The 25,408-nt window shown below is 48.0% G+C and overlaps 1 protein-coding gene across 4 annotated transcripts in view; it reads left to right on the top strand.

The window, feature by feature from the left end:
• The first annotated feature begins 11,616 nt into the window (after positions 1–11,616).
• SOBP (sine oculis binding protein homolog) overlaps positions 11,617–25,408 on the top strand; it is a 321,828-nt gene continuing 308,036 nt past the window's right edge. For 3 of the 4 annotated variants that reach the window (XM_033938324.1, XM_033938323.1, XM_033938321.1), the window contains exon 1: positions 11,618–11,845. In XM_033938324.1, the coding sequence (XP_033794215.1) occupies positions 11,759–11,845 (87 nt within the window). In that variant the 5' untranslated portion in view covers positions 11,618–11,758. Of the gene's footprint in view, positions 11,846–25,408 lie in introns of all 4 variants that reach the window. The other variant, XM_033938322.1, reaches the window with a different exon arrangement.

The raw sequence follows: 25,408 nt of genomic DNA, 5'->3' as shown, positions 1-25,408 counted from the left end.
TTAAATTGAATCTTCTTTGATATTACTGGCTCATAAAGTCTGCTCGGAACTGTCCTTAGGTTTCAACTAATGGACTTACCGTTGAAGCTTACTCCAGCCTACCGGAGCCATCTCATCATTTGTGGGATGCAGACCATAAAAGTCTGCCCAGCACCGTCCTCATGTTCTAAATTATTGAACTTCCCATCGAAGGCCTCCCCAGCCCTTCCTAAACCGAATTGTCATATACGATTCACAGACTGTGCAAGTCTGCTCGGCACCAGCCCTGGTTTTTCAATTTATACTGTTCATTTTCTGAGTAGAGGTCCTCTGTATTCCATCCCACGCTTTTTTTGAATTCTGTAACCTTTACATCTCCACCATTTTTCTCAAAAGAGCATTCCAGGCATCAACCACCCTCTCCGTGAAAAAAAAATTCCTAACATTACTCGAGCCAGAAATGGTATTTAAGGGTGATGATACGGAGGAACTGAAAGACATCTTGGTGAACTGGAAGATGTAATAAGCCAAATCAACAAGAGGTGGAGGGGCATTTTCGATACGATGCCCTCATTCAAGTTTCGACATTTTGTGGAACATACACAAAAATCCAGTAGCGAACCTGACCATTTTTGAAATGGAAAAACATCCATCTTTTTGTTTTGAAAATGGCCATTTCTCAGATGTACTCAGTGTGTCTATCTTTTTGAACCTTTAAAAAACAAACAAACAAACAACCCAACACATCCAAAAGAAAAACACACACAAAAAAAGCCACTGGGGTGTAGGAGAGGACTACATTTTTAATAGATTGGTCAGACAGCTACAATAGAGGACAATATCTCAAATCGTAAAAATGTGAATAAACAAGAAATACAGTCTAGATGCCCCAACAGTAGATAATTCACCCCCTCCCCTTTTTACAAAACTGCGGATAGCAGTTTTTAGCACAGGCCAGCGCGCTGAATGCTCTGCGCTACTCTTGATGCTCATAGGAACTATATGAGTGTCAGGAGCAGTGCCAAGCATTCAGCCTGCTGGTCTGCACTTCAAACCACTATCGCAGTTTTGTAAAAGGGAGGGGGGGTCAGTGAAAATGCGGCATAGTGGTTAGAACTACAGCCTCAGCATTCTATGAGTGTCAGAGCAATTACTGCTGCTGCCGGTGCTAAAACTTGCACTACGTGTTAGTAAAGGAGGGGGTTAGGATATTATATTTTTATATCTGTAAACCATTAAGGATCTCTCATAAGAACAAGTGGTATAACAAGTTTTAATATAACATAAACCTGTGGATCCCCTCCCCCCCAATACAAGGTGTATTTCTGAAAGGTGTTTATGTATTCTTCTCCCTCCGTATTCGCAGGGGATGCGGGCAGAACATAGCCGTGAATATCAAAAAACCGCGAATAACTTTTTGCATGTTATTTGTGGTTTTTTGGTAAAATGGACCTGAAAAAGAAAATAAACCGTGAATAACCCGACCTGCGATTTGCTCCGTACAACACCGGGAGCAGCAATTTCCTCCATGAACCACTGGGAGCATCAATTTCCCATGTGAAAAACCGGGTTCAGTGATGAAAAGCAGCCGAAAAATCGTGAATAAGCGAATCCAAAGATACGGAAATTGCGGGTACGGAGGGAGAAGTGTATTTTCTTTCTGTGCTGCATCCGAAAATAAGAAAGGGTTTCTATCACTTGGAGGAGCCGCAGTAGAAATGCAACAATTCACAGATGCTCACATGGTTCAGAGTGTTTAGCAGGAGGAGGGTAACTCCCTATTCAAATTAGGCACTGAGGGATGAACACAGAGACACTTGATTTACCTTTACATTCCTGTTTTGACATGATTGATAAGTGGACTATAGACAACAAGCTTATCTTGAATCCTCAAAAAACTACCAGGATTTGGATTACAGGTACTTCTAGCTCACCTACTATAGCACCCAAACTTCACAATCAGCCAATTGGACTTTTGGAAAATATTTGGGTGCACAATTAGATGTTTCTCTATCGTTCAAATTCCAATTAACTTCTGTGGTTAGGTCCTGCTTTGCATTGTTACGTCAGATTCAATTGATACGTTCTTACATAGACAAAACTTGTGAGTCTTTGATACATACTTTGGTTATCTCAAAGTTGGATTACTGCAATATTATTTACACTGGTCTTCCGAAAACAGCGCTCATAAAATTGCAGACTATTCAAAATTCTGCCATTAGGGAATTAACAAATGCCCGGAGATATGACCATGGCACTCTGCGAGGCTGCTGCACGAAGTCTCAGCTGCAATTTTGAAGCTGTATTATCGGTGAATCTAGTGGTGGCAGCAATCAAAAAAGACTGGAGATCTTTCCTGCTCACAAAGAAGCCACTAGACCACCAAGAGTTTTAAGGTAGATCTGGGAAGGCAGGTTTGTTCCCCATTACTGCAGTAGCACTGTGGTACTGGTTCCCATTCCCATGGCAATACTGGAGAATGGGCTACCAGTACCGCAGTAAAACCTGGAAATGCCTCAACATGGTTCCCATTACTGCTGTATCAGTGTGGTAATAGTTACTATATCACTCTCTAGTTCCCACACATTTGATATTCTTGCATCAGTTCTCAAAGATATACAGAGTTTGCCATCAAATGAAAAATTGTTAGAACAGACAATGTTTCCAACTTAGTGAAAGCCTTCTCTGTGATTGGCCAGCATGATGATGATGATAAAGATGAAGATGCAAGTAATGAATTAGCCTGCCTACTTTTGTGGAAAACTCCAGTACCATACATGACCATTTAAAAAACCGGATAATGTCTATTTCAGTGGCCTTTTTAAGTGAGGGCCGTTTTAGGTCCAAAAAGGGCTGATGGAGAGCAAACAAGTATCTTCCAACTTGGGGACATCATGCCAATAGCGCTTCTCAACATTCATTCCTACCAGAACACCTGGCTTTGGGCACATGTGCAGAACACAGATAAACCCTATACAAATATAGGACCACAAACTAAAAGTACATGTAGTACAACACAAGAGAAATAGAAAGAAAATAATTTCTTCCTGAACAGTGCAAAATATAGGCAGCAGATATAAATTCTCAAAACTGACAATCATTGAATTGAAAATAAAATCATATTCCCTACCTTTGTTGTTTGATGATTTCACTTTTCTACTCATTTTTTCCCAGGCTCTGGTTGCACTTCCTTCTGTCTGTGCTCTTAACTCTGTTTCCAGGACCTTCTTATCAATTTGCTGTTTTTCTCTCCTTCATTTTCTGCCCTATATCCATGTTTGACATTAACTTTTAGCATTCAACTTTCTTCTATTTTTCTGCTTCCTTCTCAACCTGTCTATTTTTCCATGTCTTCTCATCCTCTCCATCCAGGTGCACCATCTCCTCCTCATTTTCCTCTTTCTCCCTTATTCCTAGCAATTCTAAACAGCAATTCTTCCATCTCTCTTCCCTCCCAACTCCTCCCATCATTATGTACCATCTCCCCATCTCTCTCCTTCCTTACCTCCTCCATCCTTTCTCTGGCATCTCTCTCTCCATCCTTACCTACCCCTCCCCATAGTCTGACATCTCTCTCCTTCCCTTCCTTCCTTCCCATTACCGCACTCTGGCATGTCTTTTTCCCATTCTTCCCTCCTACCATGGTCTGGCATCTCTCTCTCCTTCCCTCCCTCTTCCAGTAGTCAGGCATCTCTCTCCTTCCCTTCTTTTTCCCACGGTCTGGCATCTCTCCCCTCCTTCCGTTTACTGTGTTCTAGCATCTCTCTCTCCTTTTTCTCTTCCCTAGCATCTCCCTCTCCTTTCTTCTTCCCTTCCCTGTGATACATCTCCCCATTATCCCAGGACAAGCAAGCAGCATATTCTCTACATGTGGGTGACATCAACGATGGAGCCCCCTAGCAGACGTTTTCGCAAGCAGACTTGCTTGAAGACCTTCACGCTTGCGATTGGCCCGCACATGCGCCTGTCCCACCCGGTCTAGGGCATGCACCTCCTCAGCGTGTCCTCAGTTCTCTGTTTTCCATGGAGCCAGAAGCACTGCTCCCTTGCTTCGTGCAATCTCATTGTCCCTCTTGCATCGCGGCTTGTTTGGTTAGTTTCTTTAGAGTCGCTGTGCTTGCGTCTGGGTTTTTTCTTCTTTTTCTTTGTTTTCGGTTCATATCTTTTTGACTGGGTTCCCGGTCTTGCTATGGCCGCCTGGCCTCGCAGGGCTGCGGCCGTCATTTTTCTTATGTCCCAGCCTCGTTCCGGGTTTAAAAACTGTACTAAGTGCAACCTTGGCCCGTCCTGTTACTCCGGCTTTGGGTAAGTCTCCTCTTTCCTCCTCAGGTGTGCCAGCAAAGAAACCTACCTCCGAGTCTCATGCCAGTGCCGCATCTTCAGCATCTTCGAGACATCACTCTAAGCGTGCTTTGTCACATAGGGAATACTCTTCCTCGAGGTCGCCCCCAAAGGAGCGCATGCCTGCACCTAAGATCCAACTACCTTTGGTCTCGGTGCCTATATTCGAGGACCTGCTTAAGGCTATTCTTACCACGCAGCTTTCCATGGTGGTGAGCCAACTGGTCCCGACTTTGACGCCTATGACCTTGATCTCGACCCAGTCTTGGTCTGACCAGGCTGAGCATCCCCTCGTTTCTCGAGGCCCTGCCTGCAAGACTCGCCAGGTTCCCTCGAGTGATTCTTCATCCCCCGAGTCACCTGTAACTTTTCATGGTTCCAGACCAGGGGGTCATTTTTCCCCCACTACTTTGTCGAGGTTTGCCCCTCCTAAGAAGCCCCGGACTTCTCTGCCCCTTCGGGACAGGTCTCCACCCGCGAAACCTTCTAGACACACAGTTGTCCTCGGGGTTGTGTTCTCCATCGAGGCAGCTACCAGCCTCTAAGGGGCTTTCTTCGAAATTAGTGGAGGACTTTTCCTTTACCCAGTTTCCCCCGAAGCATCACCAGTTACTTCCTCAGATTCCGGGGTCTTCCCTGGCCCACCTAGCACGGGGTCATTCCTCGACGCCCCCCAGACACTTTAGTAGGGCCTCTTCAGTCTCCCATTCGTGGGACTCCGAGGCCCCGGCTTACTATTCAAGGGAAATTTCTCCCTCTCTCTCGGCTGCCCCCAGATCTCGCTCAGGGTCTCCTCAGGAGGATGAGTCTTCTTCTCAACACTCCTCCTTTACTCGTTTCATCTCTGACATGGGTAGGGCCTTGAAACTGGACCTCCAGTCTGAGTCCTGTTATACCCAGGAATATCTGGAGGAGATGGGTGTTGATCATCTGCCCCGCGAGGCTTTACGCTTGCCTTGGCACCAGGTTCACCGGCAAACCTTTCTCCGGAACCTGGAGACCCCCTATGCAGTCACGGCCATTCCCTCCAAGTTGGAGTCCCGTTATCGGATGATTCCGGTTAAGGGGTTTGAGAGTTCTCAGCTTTCTCATCAGTCCTTGGTGGTTGAGTCTTCCTTGAATAAGTCCAACCCTCTAAGTTTTATGCTGCCATCCCTCCGGGCCGTACGATGGACAAGTTTGGTCGCCGTCTGTACCAAAACTCAATGATGGCAAATCATGTCAACTATAACTTTCACTTTAGGTCCAACCTCCGGTTCTGTGTGGACGTTCCGGAATCTCGGAGTTGGGAGTTTCGCCTCCTCGAGGAGACCCTCTCCCAGCTCTGCCTCTATATGTTCCAGGCCTCTATATGGCCTATGATGCCTTCGAATTGTTATCGAGGGTCACGGCCTTTGCGGTCGCCATGTGTCGCCTCGCTTGGCTCCGTCTCGTGGAATGGATCCAAATCTACAGGATCGTCTTGCCAATCTCCCGTGTGTGGGTCATGAGCTCTTCGATGAATCTATCGAAGCGACCACCAAGCGCCTATCGGACCACGAATGGTCCTTTGCCTCTCTGGTGAAACTTAAACGGAAGGCCCCCATGGCTTGGCAATACAAAATTCCTCTCCAGAGGTATCCACAGAAATATACTCTTGCGTTCTCCTGGTCTCCCCCAAAGCGGCCTCAACAACAGCGGCAATGTCAAACTAAGGCCCCGCCACCGGCTCTGGTGAAGACTGGGCTGTCTTTTTGAAAATTCCGGTCCTATCCTTTGAGCTCCCTTCCTCATGGAGACTTTCCCCCTCCCCATCGGGGGTAATCTCCATCATTTCTATGCCCAGTGGGAAGGTCTTACCACCGACAGCTGGGTACTTTCCATCATCCGGGAGGGGTACTCTCTTCATTTCAGTCATGAACCCCCAGACCTACCTCCAAGAGAGTTTCCTTCTGCTCGGTCTCAGCTGCCTCTCCTTTTGCAGGAAGCTCAGGCCCTTCTTTGCCTTCGGGCGGTCGTGGAGGTTCCCCCGGACCAATGGAACACTGGATTTTATTCCCGGTCCTTCTGGTACCCAAGAAGATGGGAGACCTGTGTCCAATCCTGGACCTCCGCGCTCTGAACAAGTTTCTGGTCAAGGAACGGTTCAGAATGCTCACCCTTCCTACTTTGTACTCCCTCTTGGATGAAGGGGACTGCCTGTCCTCACTGGACCTCAAGGAGGCGTACACGCACATTCCGATACACCCGGTCTCTCGCTGGTATCTGAGATTCCAGGTGGGGGATCTCCATTTCCAGTATTGTGTTCTTCCCTTTGGCCTGGCGGCCTCTCCGAGGGTCTTCACGAAATGTCTAGTGGTGGTGGCTGTGGCTCTGCGTCTCCGCGGCCTGCAGGTGTTTCCCTACCTCAACGACTGGTTGATCAAAGCGTCCTGTCACCACAAAGTTCTGCGAGCGACGAATCAGACCATCTTGCTCCTTCAGAGCCTCGGTTCGAGGTGAACTTCCCCAAGTCTCAGCTCTGTCCATCCCAGTCTCTGGAATTCATCAGAGCGGTCCTGGACACGGCTTGTCTCCACTCCTTCTTGCCTCAGCCTCGACAGGAGGCCCTTGTTCGCTAATGCCGAAGGGTAGCCCATCGTCTTCGGCCCCGGCTCAGCTCATGATGGTCCTACCAGGTCACATGGCATCCATGGTGCACGTGACTCCTTTTGCCAGACTTCACCTCCGTATTCCTCAATGGACTCTAGCGTCCCAATGGAACCAGGATCGGGACCCTTTCTTTCGACTCATTGTCGTGACTCATTTGTTGAGGCAGTCTCTCCATTGGTGGATGCTCTCTTCCAATCTTTCCAGAGGTTTTCTGTTTCATGCTCCTCCTCTGCAAAATGTCCTGACTACGGACTCATCGACCTACGCTTGGGGGGCTCATCTGGATGGTCTTTGCACTCAGGGTCTTTGGTCCAGTGCTGACCGACTTTGTCATATCACTCTGCTGGAGCTTTGAGCAATCTTCCTCGCCCTGAAGGCTTTTTGTCACCTGCTTCGCGACTGAGTGGTGCTGGTCTGCATGGACAACCAGGTCGCCATATATTATATCAACAAACAGGGGGGAACGGGGTCCCGTTCCATGTGCCAGGAAGTGATACGGTTCTGGGATTGGGCCATTCGCCGCAACATATTCCTTTGAGTGGTCTACATTCAGAGCCAGCACAATTGTCTGACGGACAGGTTGAATCGTCTTCTGCAGCCTCACGAATGGTCCATCCATTCCTTGACCCTGCGTCAGGTATTTGCTCATTGGGGGACTCTGGGCGTCGATCTGTTCGTGTTCCCCCACAATCACAAGTTTCCCTGCTTCTGCTCCAGTGGGGTCTACACCCCACTCGAGGCGGATGCTTTTCTGCTGGATTGGACGAACCTGTTTCTGTATGTGTTCCCATTCCCTCTGATTCTGCAGACTCTCATCAGGCTCAAGTCCACGAGTGCCACCATTATCCTGATAGCTCCTCGGTGGCCCCGACAGCCGTGGTTCTCCCTTCTGTTGCAACTCAGTTCCAGGGAGCCTCTTCTTCTGCCTGTTTTTCCTTCTCTGCTTATGCAGAGTCGAGGTTCTCTGCTTCATCCCAACCTTCAGTCTCTGCACTTGACGGCTTGGTTCCTCGAGACTTAATGCCCTCGTTCCAGTTCTCATAGCCTGTGCTGGACATCCTGGAGGCGTCTCGGAAGGAGTTCACTCGCCAATGTTACCATCAGAAGTGGATCCGTTTCTCTTCCTGGTGTACTACTCGACAGCAGGAGCCGTTGTCTGCCTCCTTATCTGCGGTCCTTGACTATCTGTTACACTTGTCTGGCGCTGGACTCAAGTCCTCCTCGGTTCAAGTCCACCTTAGTGCCATTGCTGCTTTTCATCAGTCGATTGATGGGAAGCCTATCTCTGTTCATCCTGTGGTTTCCTGCTTCATGAAAGGCCTTTTCCATGTTCATCCGCCCCCTTAAACCTCCTCCTGTGATTTGGGATCTTAACATGGTCCTTGCTCGCTTAATGAAACCCCTATTCGAGCCGCTAGCACAGGCTCACTTGAAGTATCTTACTTGGAAAGTTGTGTTTCTTATTGCTCTCACTTCTGCCCATCGGGTTAGTGAGTTTCAAGCCTTGGTAGCCTCCTTTCACTGTCTTCCATCATGATAAGGTGGTGCTCCGTACCCATCCTAAGTTCTTGCCTAAGGTTGTTTCCGAGTTTCACATCAACCAATCCATTGTTCTCCCTGTGTTTTTTCCGAAGCCCCATTCTCACCCTGGAGAGGTGGCTCTGCATTCTCTTGATTGTAAGCATGTGCTGGCCTTTTCCTTGAAGCGCACAGCTCCTCATCGTACTGCTCCCCAGCTGTTCATTTCTTTCGATCCTAATCACTTGGGTCGTTCTGTTTCTAAGCGGACCATTTCTAACTGGTTGGCCGCTTGTATCTCTTTTTGTTACGCTCAGGCTGGTCTCTCCCTCTCTGGTCGAGTCACTGGCCATAAGGTCAGAGTGATGGCGGCGTCTGTTGCTTTCCTCCACTCGACTTCACTTAAGGAAATCTGTAAGGCTGCCACTTGGTCCTCGGTTCATATGTTTACCTCGCACTACTGTCTGGATACTTTCTCCAGGCGTGATGGCCATTTTAGCCAGTCCGTTTTGCAAAATCTGTTCTCCTAAATTGCCAACTCTCCCTCCATCCCATTCTGGTTATCTTGGAGGTCTCCCACATGTAGAGAATATGCTGCCTGCTTGTCCTGGGATAAAGCACAGTTAGTTACCGTAACAGGTGTTATCCAGGGACAGCAGGCAGATATTCTCGCAACCCACTCACCTCCCCGTGGTTGGCTTCTTTGCTAGCTATCTGAACTGAGGACACACTGAGGAGATGCATGCCCTAGATCGGGCGGGAAGGGCACACGCGCATGCGTAGGCCAATCGCAAGCTTGAAGGTCTTCAGGCAAGTCTGCTTGTGAAAACGTCCACAAGGGGGCTCCGTTGGTGACATCACCCACATGTAGAGAATATCTGCCTGCTGTCCCTGGATAACACCTGTTACGGTAGTAATTGTACTTTCCCTTCTCCCCTTCCTGTGGTCTGCTATCTCTCTCCTCTCCTCACAGTCTGGCATATTTCTTTCCCCTTCTATCTCTGCTCTGCATCTCTCTGTCCTTACCTATCCTTATCCCTTCTATGATCTGGCATCACAGTTCTCCCCTTCCCTTTTCTTGTCACAGAGGTCTGGCATCTTCTTATCCTTTTCTCCCCATCTCCTCAGTCCAGCACCTCTGTATGTGTCTGAAGGAGGTTTTGTTTGTGTATGTTGTGTGTGAGAGAGAGGAAGGATGATGTGTGTGTATTTTTGTGTGTTATAGGGAAGATGATTGTGTGTGTAAATGTGGGTAAGGGAAAACGATGTGTTTGTGTATGTGAGAGGTAGGATAGTGTGAGTGTGGAAGAATATTATCTGTGTGTGGAGGATGATGTTTGTGTATGTGTCTGAAGGAGGTTTTGTTTGTGTATGTTGTGTGTGAAAGAGAGGAAGGATGATGTGTGAGTGTGTGTTTGTGTATTTTTGTGTGTTAGAGGGAAGATGATTGTGTATGTAAATGTGGGTGAGGAAAGACGATGTGTTTGTGTATGTGAGAGGTAGGATGGTGTGTGTGGAAGAATATTCTCTGTGTTTGTGAGGAAGAATACTCTGTGTAAAGGAGGATTTGTTTGTGTAGTTGTATGAGAGAGAGAGAAAGGATGATGTGTGTGTGTTTGTGTATTTTTGTGTGTGAGAGGGAAGATGATTGTGTGTGTAAATGTGGGCGAGGGAAGATGATGTGTTTGTGTGAGATGAAGGATCGTATGTGTGTCTCTGTGTGAGGGAGGATGCTCTCTATGTGTGTGTGAGAATGATGTGTTTGTGAGGAATACTCTCTGAGTGTGGGATGATGATTGTGTGTGAAGGAGGATGATGTTTGTGTATGTGAGAAGGAGGATGGTGTGTATAGAAAAATACTCCTTGTGTGTGGGAGGATGATGTTTGTGTGTCTCTGTGTGAAGGAGGATTTTTTGTGTATGTTGTGTGAGAGAGAGAGGAAGGATGATGTGTGAGTGTATGTTTGTGTATTTTTGTGTGTGAGAGGGAAGATGATTGTGTGTGTAAATGTGGATGAGGGAAGACGATGTGTCTGTGTGAGATGAAGGATTGTGTGTGTGTCTCTGTATGTCTATGTGTGAGGGAGGATGCTCTCTATATCTGTGTATGAGAATGATGTGTTTGTGAGGAAGAATACTCTCTGTGTGTGGGATGATGTTTGTCTGTGTGAAGGAGGATGATGTTTGCGTATGAGAGAGGGAGGATGGTGTGTGTGTGTGTGTGTCTCTGTGTGAAGGATGATTTGTTTGTGTATGTTGTGTGAGAGAGAGAGGAAGGATGATGTGTGTGTGTTTGTGTATTTTTGTGTGTGAGAGGGAAGATGATTGTGTGTGTAAATGTGGGTGAGAGAAGATGATGTGTTTGTGTGAGATGAAGGATCGTGTGTGTGTCTCTGTGTGAAGGAGGATGCTCTCTATGTGTGTGTGAGAATGATGTGTTTGTGAGGAATACTCTCTGTGTGTGGGATGATGTTTGTCTGTGTTTGAAGGAGGATGATGTTTGTGTATGTGAGAGGGAGGATGGTATGTGTGTAGAAAAATACTCCTTGTGTGTGGGAGGATGATGTTTGTGTGTCTGTGAAGGAGGATTTGTTTGTGTATGCTGTGTGTGTGAGAGAGAGGAAGTATGATGTGTGTGTGTGTGTCTTTGTGTATTTTTGTGAGAGGGAAGATGATTGTGTGTGTAAATGTGGGTGAGGGAAGGCGATGTGTGTGTGTGATGAAGGATCGTGTGTGTGTCTTTATATGTCTATGTGTGAGGGAGGATGCTCTCTATGTCTGTGTGTGAGAATGATGTGTTTGTGAGGAAGAATACTGTGTGAAGGAGGATTTGTTTGTGTATGTTGTGCGAGAGAGAGAGGAAGGATGATGTGTGAGCGTGTGTTTGTGTATTTTTGTGTGTGTCGTGTGTGAGGGAGAGCGAGGCGCGCGCGTGGATGCGTTTGTGTGTGTGTGAGAGAGAGAGAGAGAGAGCGCGAGCGGGCGGGAGGGCGGGACGCGTCGGGCTCCGCCTCCTCCTCCTCCTCCTCCTCTCGCGCCTCGGCCGGGGTCGGGGGCGGGTCCAGCCCCCTCCTCCGCTCCGCTGCCGCCTGTCACACACACTCGGAGCCCGACGGAGGCTGAGCCCGCAGCGCTGCCGCCCCCCCCCCCCCCCCCGCCCGGCGGACGATGGCTGAGCGGCCAGGGCGCCCCGCGCGCCGCCCGGCCTCGCGCGCTGCCCCCGGAGAGCCGGCGGCCGCCCCCCGCCCCCTCCCCTGAGCCGCCGCCGCCCGTCGCGCGCGCCGCCCGCCATGGAGAAGGAGGGCAGACCGCCCGAAAGCAAGCGCAGCAGGAAGCCGGCTCACCCGGTGAAGAGGGAGATCAACGAGGAGCTGAAGGTAGGCGAGGCGGGGGCTTAAGGGCGCCCAAGGCCGGAGAGGGGGGCCGGGGGCCTCCTTGCAACTTTGCAAACAGCTGGCACATCTGGATGAGTTCTTCCTAGGATGCGTGCACGCCAATGGACCGGGGGGGGGGGCTGCCTGTATGCGCCTATGCCAGCATGCTGCCTCCATCCCCCCCGGGCACAATGCATGCCCTAGCCGTGTGCCCCTGGCTGCATTTCTAGCCCTGATGCCCAACAGCCCCTTCCAGGCAGAAAGGAATGCGGAGAGCCGGAGCTGTAAAAATGGTAACCCGAGCCCCCTGGGCAGATCCGGTGTCAGGGCTGGAAGGTAGGGGAGAGGCCGGGCCCCCTCCGGGAAATTGGGCTGCAGGATTAGACCGTTTTATCAGGGGATCCAGTGACCTACTCGGATTTCAGCCCAGATCGGCTCACATTTCTTCCCCCCTTGCAAGCAGAAAGAAACCAGTAGGCACAAAAAGGCTGGTGTCTTGCTTCCCCCCCCCCCCTCCTCCTTCAGTGCCCCCAGTGCAGAGGGCTTGGAGGCAGAGGTTTGCCCCTGCACTGGCACTTCACTTTGGGCTCCGAGTGGCACGCCAGGCTTCCCTTCATTAGCAGAGAACAGTTCAGGCAGGGGTTAGGTTTCCAGTTTTGTTATCGCTGGAGTAATATACAGGGACAGTTGTAACACATTTAAATTTGATACAATACAACACTTCTGTGTGGAAAGTGCAGGGCTTTGCATAGCTGGTCGCCTAGATTACATTTCAGAAGAGGAAAAAAAAAAATACGCTCAAGTGAAAGGGTTTGTTTTCATGTGACCTTCGCCGCTTGCTCTCCTCCTCCTCCTCATCTGCCACTTTCTTTTCACTGTGGTCCACTGAAGGTTTTGCTGGATGAGCAAAGTTCTTTACAGGTTGTGTGACAGCTTTATTTGGACCAAGGTTTGGAAATGTAGAGACTGCCTAGGTCCTTTTTTCAGCAAAAGGGTCTCGTAGCCTGCAAAAGAAACCGGGGTTCTTTCTTCAAGGTTAAAAATTGCATCCGTTTAGGAGATTAGCAAAATATTTCTTCGGGAGTATTTCCTCGATTTGGAAATAGGGACATAAGAATTGCCACGGCTGGGTCAGACCAGTGGTCCATTGTGCCCAGCAGTTTGCTCACACAGCAGCCTTCTGGTCAAAGACCAGCACCCTAACTGAGACTAGCCCTACCTGCATACGTTCTGGTTCATCAGGAATTTGTCTAACTTTGTCTTGAATCCCTGGAGGGACCTTTTTAAAGTTTGGGGTAAAAGGAGGGTTAACCAGTGCCAGAAGTTTGCATACCCATATTTGAAACTTTAGCAACTTCTAGAAGGGTGAAAGTGTCACGGGAATGTAGGGGAAGCCAGATTTTCTTACATAGGACTGGGCCTGACAGTGCACAATTCCCAGATCTTAACATTTCTTTCCCACTCCTAATTAATTGACAGTGGGCTCGAAGCCTAACAGGGGGTCTTGTTGGCCCTTCCAGGTAATTAAGGGTATCTGGGTGCCCAGCCCCTGGAAGCAGAGCCCTTCCTCCCATGGAGAAAATGAAGGCTGAGCGCTCTAGTGCTCTACCATAGCACTGATTGTGGGATTTTGAAGCTATTTCAACTTTGCTAGCTTTCAGTGCTGGTCAGGTGGAAACTGCCCCTTCCAAGCAGGGTAAAGATGCCTTTTGCTTTTTAGTTCTATTCTTTCTGTTGTTCACAGGGCTCCTTTTCCATATAAGTACAAATAATTTATATAACATACATCAGGGGTGTCAAAGTCCCTCCTGGAGGGCCGCAATCCAGTCGGGTTTTCAGGATTTCCCCAATGAATATGCATGAGATCTATTAGCATACAATGAAAGCAGTGCATACAAATAGATCTCATGCATATTCATTGGGGAAATCCTGAAAACTCGACTGGATTGCGGCCCTCCAGGAGGGACTTTGACACCCCTGACGTAAAGTAATTAAAATAAAATGTTGCCCCACCTAAATTCAACCACAAATATATACATTTACGTACGTAGACATAAGAGCTACCCCCCCTTTACAAAACCATAGTGCGGTTATTGTCTGTGGTTGTGGTGGTAACGGCTCCGACGCTCATAGGAATTCTGTGTGCGTCGGCGCTGTTCCTGCTGCAGCTGGCGCTAAAAACCGTGCTGCGGTTTTGTAAAAGGGGGAGGGTAAATTAAACAAGTTATTGGGGGAGACATCTTCTCCGAACTAACTCAGTACATACTTATTGGGTCAATCAAAGCCCCCAGAAGCCGATCACAGATATACATTTACAAGTATTGGGGCCCATAATCAAAAAACAGAGCCATCCTAAATCGGCACTTGGACGTCCTAATCGCCCGAACGTCCAAGTGCCGATAATCGGAAGCGTCTTTCTGTATGTCTAGCAAGGTATGTCCAGCCTCTCTATGTTCAGAGCACGAGATGGGCGTGTTGTGGGCGGGCTTTGGGCAGTCTCGAGGGCGGGTTAGACACGGACGTCTTACTTGATAATCAAACATTTTGCAAGACATCCGGAACAGGGGTTTGCTCTTTCAAAATGCCAATTGTGCTGGGCAATCATCCATGGGGTTTTTTGTACTGTGAGCCTTTGTTGTCATTATTATCCGTTCTATTTTTTGAATGCTCTGTTTTCTGCTTGTTCTGCTCCGGGTTGTTTGTTCCTTTGCAATTGTTAATAAAGATAATTTAAAAAATTAAAAAAAGAACTTATATGTTTGGAACTAGACCTGTTTTAGAAGGGTCTATGTGCCACAAAGGTACCCAAGCTGGCTAGATGACCACTGTATTCATCAAGGTAGGATACCCCCACACTTCCCCAGTGCTCACTGACCCCCTTTCACCACACAAATGAGAACAAAAAGGTACATACCTCTCTCTATAACAGCAGCATCTGGTATGGGGAAGCCTAGTTTAGCCTGGTGGGTGGGCTAGTGAACCACAGAGAGGAGGACCCAGGCCTATAATCCACTCTAACCTACTTTTATGGTGGAAAATATGAGACCCCCCCAACCCCACCCCAAAACCCTACTCTGCCGCCATATAGGTGCCACCTGCAGCCATAAGGTGGGTATAGTGGGTTTTGGGAGTCGCCATAAAGGGTAGGTATAAGGGAGTTCTGGTGGGCTGTTAATGTGGCACCCTTTATGTGAAGTTCACAGCAGTGCCCTCTAAGGTGCCCCACTGCTCTGTTGCCAAGTCTGGGTGGCCAGTCCATTATAGGATTGGCCCCTCTCAAGTTCAAATGGTCTTGTTCTGGGTGTTTGGGACTTGGACAAAATTTTATTTGAAAATGTGGCATAAAGATAGACGCCCTGTTGGCCTGGATGTCCAGATAGAGGATTTTCAAAATAAAAAACATATTTCTAGGCGTATGGTGGTTTGCCTTTCGAAAATAGGCATTTTCTTACTGCCGACTTTGGACGTCTAGCGCTATATGTCCAAATCGGGCTTAGACGTATGTTTTGAAAATGCCCCCTCAATATCTGCTTAAAGTCTTTATTGGACAAATCGATTTCTTTTATTTCAGTAAGAGTTTGGAATTGTCTACCATATTTTGGATGTTGTAATGCGGATTACCTGTGCTTTCAAATATGTAAGGCTCTTTTATGTATGGAATATTTTGGATTGTGATTGTCTTGGATGGTGATTTGTTGTATTTTATTAGAGAATGACACGGGGACAAATTTCTCCCTGTCTCCGCAGAAACTCATTTTCCCCGTCCTGTCCCCGCGAGTTATGCCGCTAAGCCTCGAACACTTATGATTTTAAAGTGTTTGAGGCTTGTGCAGATGAGCACGGAGCTTGCAGGAATGGGGCAGGGACAGGAAACAAACTTGCAGGGACGGGAAAATGAGTTCCCACAGGGACGGGAAAAAATTTGTCCCCTATGTCATTCTCTAATTTTAATCTTGCTACTTGCCTTGAACCTTTGTGGGGATTGGGCGGAATATAAGTGTTTATATATAACATAAGTGAAAGGGTCTCTATTCACTTCTTCAGCTATATTTCCCCATATCACACTGAGTTTATGAAATAAAATGTATGTATATTTATTTGGGGCACAATAATTTCCAAAATTCTACATGTTCTGTGTGTTATATTCATATATGTATCTAGACCTTTTTTTCTTTTTTTTTAAAAGAGCATTATATGGGTTTTTGCTGTTGGTTGGAAGCATAGGTTCTCAATTTAGTGCAAAGCTTCCCTCACCTCACCCTGCTCTTGTACCTCAGTCCTTCTTTGGAGTGACCACCTGTAGGACGGAGAGGGTCTTATAATCTCTCTGCTGAGACTGCAGATGTGGTTGCCAGTTAGGGGGAATTCTATAATGAGATGTGCATAAGTTGTAGATTATTGAGGTTTCCTAATGTGTTTGTACTCCGTGAGTCTAGTATTCTACAAAGGCAGGCAGGCACCTATGTTTCCTTCTCTAGTAGGCTCCGCCTCCTACCAGGTGCCCTTTGGCTTCTTCTGCCAAGGTACCTCTGTATTGCCTCTTTAGTCACAGTGTATGAGGGTGCTTTATCATTTTTTAAGTGTTCTGAATACCTGTCAGTCCTGAAATCAAACAATGGCTTTCAGTTGCCAAAAATTTTGGCCATGACCCTCTGAGACGGATTTCAACGCAGAAGTCATTTCATAACTGTGCCTCCATGTCTCCCTCTTCATACTTAATGGATGCAGAGGCTCCTAGAAAACATTTCTAAGGAAGCACAATCCAGTAATGGACCTGATGTTCTTGGACCTACTTGGTGGTAATTTGAAATGGAGCCACCTAGTGTTAGATTTTGAGAATGCATGTAAATGCTGGTATTTTAGTTATTTACATAAAATAGTGATCGCCATGAACGCGCATGCGAAAATTTCATGGAGCAGAGCATGGGCGGAGTCTGCACATTCATGCTTAGATTATAAAAGATTTTAATTTACATGTGTACATGAGGAAAGTTCACGCTGACCTTTACACCAGTCCTCAAATCTTCAAGTGCTGGTGGCTATGCTATTCTTTTATAAAGCCAAGTAGGCTTGTGCCTGACTGTGTAAAATAGGCCCTGAGTGATGCCTGTGTGGGTACTATTTTATAAAGACTTAGAACATAAGAGCTGCCATACTGGGGCAGACCGCAGGTCCATCAAGCCCAGTATCCTGTTTTCAACAGTGACCGATCGAGGTCACGAGTACCTAGCAAGATTCCAAAACAGTAAGACAGATTTTATGCATCTTATCCTAGGAATAAACAAGCGATTCACATCTACCTGTTCTTTAAAAAATATTGGTGTATGTGGCCAAGAATGCACCCTGAATATCGGCATCATTGCTGTCACTTTCTTGAGAGCTGGTGTAAATGAAGGTGTGCATTTATTTTATGCATGTGAAATTTTTATAATCCACATGGTAAATTTTCAAAAGGGTTTAAACCCCACTGAGCTAGCTGGCCACCAATGCTCCATGACACTTAACCAGACAGTGCCAATAATAATAATAACTTTATTCTTCTATACCGCCACAATCTTGCGACTTCTAGGCGGTTTACAATCAAGAGTGCTGGACATTAAGCGAAATACAATAAGTAGATATTCAGAGGAAATACAGAGATCAGAGACCTCAGGAGGCAATAGTATAGAAATACAATTTGCTGAGCGAAAATGTAATATGTACATTTTAGTAGGTAATGTCCGACAGGACCTGTTGGGGATAAATAGCAACGTAGAGTTACGATAAGATGAAGATAACAGATTATATTTATAACAGTGCTGTAAGTTCAGGTGGAATAGGGAGGGGGGGAGGGAGAGCGGGTCAATTGTTTAGGTATTTCTGGAACAGGTATGTTTTTAGGCGTTTCCTGAATTCCCCGTATGTAGTGGGCGAAAGCAGTTGGTCTAGGTCTTTGCCCCATAGGACTGCTTGGTAGTGAACGTTTTTTCATTTTGCAGCCTCTAACTGGAGGGGAAATGAGAACTCTTAATGGACAATTGAGAAACTGTCTTAGTTAGGAGCAGTTTGGGTGGATCCGCTACTTAGCTGGGGAGCTGTTCTAACATTAGCTGCTGAGTTACCCAGGCACCGGTTTGACTATCGGCCCACTGCCTGAGTTACTGCACTTTTCTGGACCTTCAGTGCTGGAGGCCGGACATGTCCTGGAATTGAATATCTTGGGCTAATTCAGCCCATGCCTGTGAGCGGCTTACCATGCACACTTGGCCCTCAATCTGCCCAAAGTCCAGCCCTCTGCGTGCTCCACCAGCAAAGTACATGCCTTGATGCCAAAGCACATTTTTATATCCCAGCTGGTGTTTTATACAAGAATAAACATAAAACACGATACAGATACATGTATATGGATTATATTTAGTTGAATAGCTGTGAATATATGTGATTGATTTGGTCTAAACATATGCATATGAGCAGGATGATTGATTATGGCATAATTATGCCGGTATTAATAACTTTGTATTGTAACACCGCTACAGAAGCCCTTGTAACTCTGTATAGATCCCATGTATTGTAACACCTCGCACAAGCTGTTTGTAACTCTGTTTTCCTTAGCAAAGCAGCAGATGAATCCAGACAAGTGGGAATAGCTCACATCGACCAGCAGGTGGAGATAGAGAAACTGATTAACCGTTGGCCTTATAGCCCGGTATTCTCTCTGTCCATTCAGTTTGCTCTATCTCCCAGCAGGAATGTGAGCTAGTCCTCTAGCTCCTGGATTTTGCTGTACTGAGTGCATTTCTGAGCGACTTGAGTCTGCTGTTGAGACTAGCTCTCTTCTAACAGACAGGGGTGCCTGGCTGAGCGGTGCCGGCTTTAGGTGAACACCTGGGCCCTCCCAGGTCCCTTCTCCACCCTACCCTCCGGAGGATTGAGGGATTCATTGGGCTCTGCTGTCTTCTTTCCAGTATAAAAAAAAAAAAAAAAAAAAAGACAGAGCCTGTTAGTACTGTGCTGTTCCTGTTTGGTCAGCTAGAATTACAACTGCCAGCCATAACTTCGCGTTTTAGAAGTCGCGTTTTTTGGGGTGAGTACTTCTGCTGATATTTGTTTCCCCGCTCCGCGTTCCGACTATCCGACCGAGTTGCGACGTTGACCGGGGCGGGTCGGGGTCGCGGGTTAAGGGCGGGTTTGTAAACGAGCAGAAAGATAATGGCGGCAGAAGCTGCAAAGCGGTGTTCTCGCTGTGGTAAGCGAAGGACACTGCTAGGTCTGTGCTCAGCCGGGTGTTCAGATACACCGGCTGAGGCTTCTCAGGCAGCAGAAGTGGCTCAGTCCCGCGTTGGGGAAGCGCAAGTGATTTTCCCTTCCCTTGCGGTTGAGTCGGCCAAACACCAGACTGCTGGGACAGAGGAGGGGAAGCCAGCGGAGGTAGTAGCGTCAGGGACGCTGGGAGGAGCCGCGGGTCCGCTCCTCTGTTCGGATCAGACTGGGTTGGCTGGATTTGGGCTACCTTCATTTTCGCCAGAATTTGTAATGTTAATGCACCGAGCGTTTATGTTGCAGGGCTCGCAGCCTGCTCAGCCGGTGCCTATGAGTATGTCGGAGCGTCCGGTTCCATCTACTTCCACTTCTGGTTTTGCTGCCAAACCTTTGTGTGCGGCTGCGGTTCTTGCGGCTTCTCCCGGAAATTCACGGGTAGCAAAAAAGCGCAGACTCGCAGCCGCGGACGAGGGAGATACTATTCCAGTCTCTCCGTTATCTCTTCCGGACTCCCTGGAAGAGGGTGAGGTATTGGACTTGGACGATACCCCGGGTAGGGAAGTAGATGATCCGTCCGCTCTACGTCTTTTTCATAGGGAAGAACTTTCTTCATTAATTTCTAAAGCGCTGCAAGGCTTAAACATCTCGCAAGATGAGGCTGCTAATTCTGGTTCCACCAATCCCCTTATGACAGGGACACGAAAGCCACCCAGGTCCTTCCCAGTGCATGAGGCTATGCAGGAACTTATTACGGCGCAGTGGGACACGCCGGAGGCAAGTCTGAGGGTAGCAAAGGCCATGCGGCTATTGTACCCGGTGGCTCAGAAAGAACTTGAAAAATTTCAATTACCCAGGGTTGACGCGCTGGTGGCCGCAGTTACCAAAAAGACTACCTTACCGGTTGAAGGGGGAGTTGCTTTAAAGGATACTCAGGACAGGAAGCTTGAATCTTCTCTGAAAATGTCCTTCGAGGTAGCTGCGGTCACTCTACAGGCCGCAATTTGTAGTTCATACGCGGCACGAGCGTGTCTGCAGTGGTCTCAGTTAATGACTGATAATTTAATCGAGTCGGGTGGTTCGGTTCCAGTAGAACTGGCTGATTTGGAGTCAGGTCTGGCATATTTAGCAGATGCTTTATATGATATTATTCGGGCTTCCTCAAAACAAATGTCTCTGGCGGTGGTTTCTCGTAGATCTTTATGGCTCCGTAATTGGGCAGCAGATGCAGCGTCTAAGCTCCGGCTCATAAAGCTCCCTTTTAAAGGCCGTTTGCTTTTTGGGGAAGATTTGGATAAATTAATTAAGGATTTTGGGGATACCAAAACCCAACGGTTGCCGGAAGATAGGCCTAGACCCACGTTGAAATCCTCCACCTCGAGACAGCGTTTCCGATATCGGACAGGTAAACCGGGTTTTAGGTCCACGTATGGTTCCTTCTCTTCTTCAAGGCCTAGGTTTCCGCAGAAAGGTTCCTTTCGTGCAGCGAAACCTCCTTCAGCTCAGTCAGCCCGTGCCCCAGCAAATCGGTCTTCACAATGACGGGGTCTTGGCTCCCTCCGCTATTCCCTTAGGGGGAAGGCTGTCGGCTTTTGTAGCGGAGTGGGCCAATATCACGTCGGATCAGTGGGTGCTAGAAATCATTCGAGACGGTTACAAGTTAGAGTTCGCCTCTCCCGTCGCCGATTCTTTCTTGGTGTCCCCATGCAATGGGGTAACCAAAAGGGACTCGGTACGAATGACCCTTCAGGTGCTTCTAGATCTGGGGGCGGTGGTGCCGGTGCCACAGGTAGAAGTGGGACTCGGCAGATATTCCATTTACTTCATTGTGCCAAAGAAAGGGGGGTCGTTCAGACCGGTGCTGGATCTCAAACGAGTCAACGAATTTCTCAGTATCCGTCATTTTCGGATGGAGACAGTTCGGTCTGTCATTGCGGCGGTGAGGCCGGGGGAGTTCCTCACTTCCCTCGATCTCAAGGAGGCGTACCTCCACATTCCGATTTGGCCCCCGCATCAGAGGTTTCTGCGGTTTGCGATCCTAGGCCAGCATTATCAATTTCGGGCGATGCCCTTTGGTCTGGCAACAGCTCCTCGCACTTTTTCAAAGGTGATGGTGGTTGTGGCAGCATGTCTCCGCAAGGAGGGGATTCGAGTTCACCCTTACTTAGACGATTGGTTGATCCGCGCCTCTTCAAGGCAGGAAAGTTTGTCGGTGACTCAGAGCGTGATTTCTCTCCTTCAGTCTTTGGGGTGGATCATCAACTTTCCAAAGAGTTCGCTGTCCCCGTCCCAATCCTTAGTGCATTTAGGGGTGATGTTCGATACTTGTCGGGGAAAGGTGTTTCTACCCCGAGAGCGGGGAGAGAAGTTACAGTCTCAGGTTCGTCTACTTCTCGAATCCCCGAGACCTCGGGTTTGGGATTATGTACAGGTTCTAGGCTCGATGGTGGCGGCTATAGAGGTGGTACCCTGGGCTCGGTTCCACATGAGGCCGTTGCAAATGTCTCTTCTTTCACGGTGGTCCCCGGCGTCCCAGGATTACGATCTGCGTCTCCAATGGACTCCTCGAGCGGCTTCCAGCATGCAGTGGTGGCTCAACGAGTTCAATCTTTTTCGGGGCATGCCGTTGGCGACGCCGGATTGGGTCGTAATCACGACAGATGCCAGTCTTCGGGGCTGGGGGGCTCAGTGCCTACAAGCATCGATCCAGGGGGTTTGGTCCTCGGTAGAGGCCCAGTGGTCGATCAATATGCTGGAGTTGAGAGCTATCAGGCTGGCGCTTCTGGCATTTCAGTCCAGGATTCAGGATCGTCCAACCAGGATCTTTTCGGACAGCGTCACAGCAGTGGCGTATATCAATCGGCAGGGGGGTACCCGAAGTGCTCAGTTAGCCGAAGAGGCAAGGCTGTTGTTTCAGTGGGCAGAGACGCATGTGCCTCTCCTCTCGGCGGCATACATTGCGGGTCACGAAAATATTCAGGCAGACTTCCTCAGCAGAAATCGTCTCGATCCAGGGGAGTGGGAGCTGTCCGCTCAGGCGTTCGATATGCTTGTCCTAAAGTGGGGGCTCCCGGAGATAGATCTCATGGCCTCGTCTCGCAATGCAAAGCTGCCTCGGTTCTTCAGCCGACGAAAGGAACCAAACTCGGAGGGGGTAGACGCGTTATCTCTCCCGTGGCCTCCAAATTCCCTCCTATACATATTTCCTCCTTGGCCGATGATAAGTCGGGTGTTACAACGCATCGCTCTCTTTCAGGGACAGGTGATCCTGGTAGCTCCGGATTGGCCACGTCGTCCGTGGTACGCAGATCTGATGCAACTATATGCGGGCGATCGTTTGAAATTTCAGGTGACTCGGGACTTACTAACTCAGGGTCCAATCTCCATAGAAGATCCGTCCCACTTTGGTCTTACGGCCTGGCTATTGAACGGTCATGGCTAAGGAATAGAGGTTATTCTGAGCAGGTGATTGCCACGCTTCTTCAAGCAAAGAAGCTTTCCACGTCTACCTCCTATGCTAGAGTCTGGAAAGTTTTTGACTCGTGGTGTGGGAGGCACGGGATTTCGCCCTTTCGGGCGTCTCTATCGGCTATTCTTTCCTTTCTGCAAGAGGGCGTAGCTAAAGGGTTGGCCTATAATTCTCTGAAGGTTCAGGTAGCGGCCATTGCTTGTTACAGGGGCTGGATTTCTCGTTTGGCGCTGGCATCACAGCCCGATGTAGTCCAATTTTTAAAAGGAGTTCACCATATTAGACCTCCTATGAAGAGACCGTGTCCCTCATGGAGTCTTAAGCTGGTCCTTGGGAGGTTACGAATGGTGCCTTTTGAGCCTTTATCCATGGCTACGCTAAAAGATGTCACTTTGAAAACAGTGTTTTTGGTAGCTATGGCTTCGGCAAGACGGGTGTCTGAATTGCAGGCGCTATCTTGTAGGGATCCTTTTTTGCGGATTTCGGATGCTGGTGTATCGGTTCGAACAGTACCGTCCTTCTTGCCGAAAGTGGTGTCTTCCTTTCATATGAACCAGTGTTTATTCCTCCCGGCCTTTCGGAAGGAAGATTGGGGGGAGCAGTACTCGTTGTTGCGTCTCCTGGATGTGCGCCGGATGATTCTACATTATTTGGGGGTGACTAACGACTTTCGCCGGTCGGATCACCTCTTTGTTTTGTTCGCGGGGAAAAACAAAGGAATGGCCGCGTCGAAAGCTTCCATTGCGCGTTGGGTCAAGGAGACGATTGCTTCGGCTTATTTGTTGACAGGGAAGCAAGTACCAGAGCAACTTCGTGCTCATTCAACTCGGGCTTTAGCTACGTCATGGGCGGAGTCCGGGGGTCTTTCCTTAGAGGAGATTTGCAGGGCGGCTACTTGGTCGTCGGGAAATACCTTTTCAAAGCATTACCGGTTAGATGTGGCAGCCAGTGAGGAGGTTAGTTTTGGCGCTTCAGTGATTGCGGAAGCGGCATTAACTTCCCACCCGATTTAAGTTTTGCTTTGCTACATCCCACTTGTCTGGATTCATCTGCTGCTTTGCTAAGGAAGGTAAAATTATGTTCTCACCTGTTAATTTTCTTTCCTTTAGAAGCAGCAGATGAATCCAGAGCCCCACCCTTTAACTTCAATCTCTATATAGGTGTTCGGGGGCAGTCTTTGTTTATTTTCCAATTGAGTTATTGTTGGTAGTTGTTCAGTAATGTCTCATTGTTGCGTTTGATACTGGAAAGAAGTTTTTTAAGCTGCTCATTCTCCTATCTCGGGATGCTTGGGCAAGGAGCATAACTGAATGGACAGAGAGAATACCGGGCTATAAGGCCAACGGTTAATCAGTTTCTCTATCTCCACCTGCTGGTCGATGTGAGCTATTCCCACTTGTCTGGATTCATCTGCTGCTTCTAAAGGAAAGAAAATTAACAGGTGAGAACATAATTTTACCTTAACACCACTACAGAAGCCCCTGTAGCTCTGTATAGGGAGAGCCCTTCTATTGTAACACCTCGCAGAAGCGCTTTGCAACTCTGTATTGTAACACCATGACAGAAGCTCATGCAAACCGCTCTGAATTTACTCCACAGTCATTAGTACTGGGATAGAAGCTCTCAAGAAGCAAACAAATTTACAGATGGAAACCACTTTATAAACTTACCCTCATAATGAGAAGAGGCAATTTTTATGAAAGGTTTTGGTAACTTCCTAAAAGAAAAATCCATAAGCCATACGAGCGGGACTTGGGGGTGACTGTGCCCAATGATCTCAAGGTGGCAAAACGTGTAGAAAAGGCGACGGTCAAAGCTTGGGTGCATAAGGAGAGGAATGGCCAGTGGGAAAAGGGAGGTGATAATGCCGTTGTGTAAGTCTCTGGTGAGGCCCCATTTGGAATACTGTGTGCAATTTTGGCAACTTCACCTTCCAAAAGATATAAATAGGATGGAGTCGGTCTCGAGCAGTGGTTCCCAACCCTGTCCTGGAGGACCACCAGGCCGACAGCCCTAATGAATATGCATGAAGCAGATTTGCCTGTCACTTCCATTATAGGCAAATCTCTCTCATGCATATTCATTAGGGCTAGCCTGAAAACCCGATTGGCCTGGTGGTCCTCCAGGACAGGGTTGGGGACCACTGATCTAGAGGACTGCTACAAAATTGATTAGTGGCGTTTGTCATAAATTGTATGGGGACAGACTTTTACCCCCTGTTTTACTAAAGTGCACTAACCAATTAGGATGCGCTAAACACTAACGTGTCCATAGACTAATATGCATGCATTAGCGGTTAGCACACCTTAGTAAAACAGGGCCTTAGAGAACTTAATATGGATACTGTGGGAGAGAGGGGATATGATAGAGACGCTTAAATATCTCTGTGGCACTAAGGTACAGGAGGCGAGTCTTTTACAACTAAAGGAAAACGCCAGAAGGAGAGTGCGTAGGATGAAGAGGTGAAAGGCTCAGGAGTAATCTAAGAAAATTCTTCTTTACAGAAAGGGTGGTAGAGTCATGCAGTAGTCTCCTGGTAAAAGGTGGTGCAGACAAAGACTGTGTCTGAGTTCAAGAAAGCATGGGACATGCAAATGGGATCTTTTTAGGGAGAGGAGGAGATAGTGGATGCTGTGGATGGGCCATTTGGCTTTTATCTGCCATCAGATAATGCCTATCTGTTTGCCTTCCCATCTTTGAAGGGCTGTATCTACAAGAGATTTCTTGATAGATCACTGTCATTCCAAGCAGGCAAATGGAATAAATGTCTAACCACCCTCATTTCAAATTTATCCTCCTACCAAACCTTCAGGAAATCAATTAAAACCTATCTCTTTGATAAATTTCTCTGACTCCTTCCT

This window comes from Geotrypetes seraphini, chromosome 3, assembly GCF_902459505.1.
Source record: "Geotrypetes seraphini chromosome 3, aGeoSer1.1, whole genome shotgun sequence".
Lineage (NCBI taxonomy): Eukaryota > Metazoa > Chordata > Amphibia > Gymnophiona > Dermophiidae > Geotrypetes > Geotrypetes seraphini.
Note: the sequence above shows the minus strand (reverse complement) of the source record. Positions and strands in the feature narration are given on the sequence as shown.